Source organism: Euphorbia lathyris, chromosome 6, assembly GCF_963576675.1.
Source record: "Euphorbia lathyris chromosome 6, ddEupLath1.1, whole genome shotgun sequence".
Lineage (NCBI taxonomy): Eukaryota > Viridiplantae > Streptophyta > Magnoliopsida > Malpighiales > Euphorbiaceae > Euphorbia > Euphorbia lathyris.
This window is the reverse complement of record NC_088915.1, coordinates 50,142,756-50,146,473: the sequence shown is the minus strand read 5'-3', so window position 1 is coordinate 50,146,473 and position 3,718 is coordinate 50,142,756. Positions and strand designations below refer to the sequence as shown.

The 3,718-nt window shown below is 35.0% G+C and overlaps 1 protein-coding gene across 1 annotated transcript; it reads right to left on the bottom strand.

Annotated features, from left to right (window-relative positions):
• Positions 1-313: 313 nt before the first annotated feature.
• On the bottom strand, positions 314-2,826 carry LOC136233173 (F-box/kelch-repeat protein At3g27150). The gene is made up of 2 exons (XM_066022777.1): positions 2,298-2,826; positions 314-1,854 (listed from the first exon to the last, which is right to left on the bottom strand). Exon 2 carries the CDS (start codon positions 1,789-1,791, stop codon positions 538-540), a length of 1,254 nt encoding a protein of 417 aa, XP_065878849.1. The 5' UTR covers positions 1,792-1,854; positions 2,298-2,826; the 3' UTR covers positions 314-537.
• Between the last annotated feature and the right edge of the window lie 892 nt (positions 2,827-3,718).

Genomic DNA, 3,718 nt, shown 5'->3' with positions numbered 1-3,718 from the left:
CAATGGAGAAAAGACTGGATTCTCATATAAATTTGAACTGATTTTGTACAAGTACTGAAATGAAATGAGAATCTAGTAATGAAATCATCATCATCATCTCACTAGTTACATTTTTGTTTTCTTAATCTTCCCTAATACAGAAACAAGATTAGACATTCCAAACAAATAAGATGAGTAAAACAGCCTTCTGAAACCAAATCAGTGTCAATTTTACCAACAGAAAATGCCAGTTTACAAATAGCTGGGAGGCTGTTGGTTGTCTTATGTGCAGGCTGAAATTTATTGCTTATTCCATTTCAAACAAAACACCTACTGGAATCCCAACCAAAAACCTTCAAATACTTGCACAATATAGAAACTTCAACAGGACAATGATTCATATACACAGGACCCACCCACCAAACACATAATCACCAGGTTTCCCATTGCACCAATTTGGAGGTTTATTTCACCAAATACCTCATATACATGATATTATTAAGTTACTTAAATATGTCAAACACTAGTTCAGTTGGTAGTAGCTTGCAGGATTAAATTTCAAGCTACCATAACAGAACAGTTCAAAATGAAGTTACTCAGCCGATTCCCGCTGCAGTTGAGAGGAATCCATTCTAATTCATCACCATTAACATCTGGACAGCAAGTGTATATAGCCATTCCATCTCCTGAGTATGACACCATTGATGTAGATGCACCTATCACAAGCAGCTCATTGCCTAGTGACTTGAAGGCTACACCCCATCCTCTCGAAGAATCAGCTCGAACGGGCACTGCTCCTAGCTTCTTCCATGTTTTGTTCCTCTTCAAGTACACTTTGAGTTGATTCGACAATGTTTCTAGCGAGTAAAGCTCATTGTTCACAACACCAACAAGTGGTGGAGATTGGAAAGTAGCAACTGGTGTATCCTCCAACATATCCGGAATAAGTTCCCATTTCTTTTTATCATCATCATAGGCTTCTCCACATGTGAGGCATCTACCATCCTCGTTTCGCCCTCCGATAACATAAAACTTGTTATCCATGTAACAGCCAGAGGAAAGTCTCCTCCTTTTGTGCATCCTTGGAAGAGTTTCCCATGTTTTAGTATCAGGATTGTATTTCTCAGCAGAATTTAGAACAGCACCAGCTTCGGTTACTCCACCAGCTACAAGGGCGAATGGACCGCAAGAGGCAGAAGCAAACAAGCACCTTGGTGTAATCATTGAAGGACCCTTTCTCCAGCTATTGGTTTCGAGTTCATATCTCCAAACAACTACACCATTTATCTCCCTTCCTGAAATGATAAGATGACTAGCAGCACAAACTGATTCTTTATCCCCTGAAGAAAAACAAGAATCTGCAGGCAAGTCAGGAAGCTTCCTATGTGAACTGAATTTTCGATCAAACGCCCACCAGCCACTGTCTCCAGTTGTAAATATAAAAACAGATGATTCTTTAACCCCAAGTTCCCTTCTGATCTTAAAGAGTTCACCACTCTTTATAAGACCAAAAATTCGCTTGTTCACCAATGGGAATTTCCAGTATTCTGATCTTGTAACCCTTGCCAAAATCTGATTCTCCACCTCATCACTCAGCTGTGGAACTTCAAAGTAATCTGCATCCTGAGATTCTTCACTTGAGGAGCCACCAATTCTGCCCTCACTTTCACAAAATGAACACCTACTACTATTAGGGCCTTCTAATCTATCATTTTCACAATCACTCCTATTTCCTGGACAAGTATGCCATGACTTATTGCCATTCATCCTTTTCTTATTGATATTGTTATACCTATATATCAAAGCCCTCATCTTTCACCCCCCTTTCTCTTTCTCTCTGGACATGAATCACAACTTTTCAAAATAGAAAATCCTCTGTCAAAAAAACAGAATACATCACAGTATGATAAGAAACTACTGCAGAAATTAATACATTGGAAGAAAGTAAAAAGAAAGACCCATCACAGAATATGTGCATCCATGTCTTAACCTACCTTACCAATTAACATATCTTATAATTAGGAAAATTGATTTTAAGGAAGAACCCATACATAATGAAACACAACACAAGAAGCAAGAACACACTCACAAATTGAATTAGAAATAGAGTAATATAGAGAATGATCTGAAAGAAATGAACGTTTTCACCCAGATAAGAACTTTAATCCAATAAGATGCTAAACAGAGAAAAGACATGCAAAAGCAGTATAAACAAAACCAGAACTTAAAATGGAATTAAGGGATTGATATGTATTAAAAACGCAGGAAAGAAAAGCATAAATGAAGAAATAATCAGAGAGAGAGAAATAGAAGCTAACCGAATAAGTTGAAGGTCCAAGTGAAGTCAAGGAAGTAAAAGAAGGGACGGTTATAGGGAGAGAAATGAAATCATGAAAAACACAAGTCTCAAGGGGTGGGAAGAAAGAAAGAACCCAAGAATTTGGAGTAAAGGAAGAGAGAGAATGAAGGAGAAGGAGATAAAAATAAATAAATACATAAACAGACAATAGATACTGAAGAGAAGCCATAAAGAGGCAGAGAAAGAGGGTTTTATATGAAAAATAAAATAAAAAAGGAAGCCATTTGCTGGAAGTTGATGCTATAATGAATCAAGTGTGGTTTTTTATTATTATTAAAATAATAATGGTTTTGGTATTATCATCAGCTCCAATTCCATCTAGATTTTCAACAACGCAACAGAACCCAAATAAACAATTTTCAGTTTTCAAGAAAAGCCAATTCCTTTGAAAGGAGAGAAGTATTATTTTTCTTTCTTTCTTTCTCCGCCTCAGGAAAGAGAACATTTTTTTAAATTTGTCGAGGAGAGGCAGAGTCCGTTGCTTTCTTCTCTCTTCTTTCTTTCTTTTGTTTCCATAACTAATTAAGTTTCGAATTTCTACAATATATGTCAATTTTTGTACCTCAGTGGAAATTTGAGGGACTTTAGATATTGACTTTAAAATTTGTAGAGGACTTACAATTTATTTTTATTTCGTTTAAAAAAAATTTATTTTAATTTTTTATAACAAATTATATATATTTCTGTATATATATTAAAGAATATTGATCAATCGCACATGAGAGATCAATGGAAAGAATATTAAAGACACAAAAAGGAAAAGGAAATAGCATTTGGGTAGTGACAAGTGAGTAAGTCAGCAAGGGACTTTACTTTAAACATATGAAGTTAAAAATATAAACATAAGATATGAGCTGTCAATTCCATAATCAAAATGAAAAGATGATTTTCCTTAATTAATATTATAATGTTATGATATTGATGGTTGGTTTTGGAGAAGCATGGAAATGGAAGGACAAGTGGTAGATGGTCTAAATATAAGATAATGGAGACCAATTAGAAAGAAGATGCCTAAACCTAGAAAGTGGAAAGTCTATTGGATAACTCATTTGTTTGTTAAGCTTAAACACACAAAGATTATGGGTTGGTTCTCCACTCATATCATTAGTTTAGTTTAGTGTGGTGGATTTCCTCTTTATGGATTTTTATAATCTATTCTCTTATTTGATGACAGGTGTTTCGTTTTTTTTAACATGTTTAAATTCTTAATGTCTCCTAATGGGATTGGATTCACAAACCCCAGCCTATAGATTTCGAAATAAGATGCATGCTGTCTATAATAACTACAATTTCATTTGCTAACTATTAGATTTCTTAATTGTACGAGCTGCAGTACAACTTAATTTATTCTTTCTATCGGGCATGTTAATTAGCTTCATC

Excerpts from the sequence above, each read along its gene's own strand:
- LOC136233173 (XM_066022777.1), bottom strand. The coding sequence starts at position 1,791 with ATGAGGGCTTTGATATATAGGTATAACAATATCAATAAGAAAAGGATG.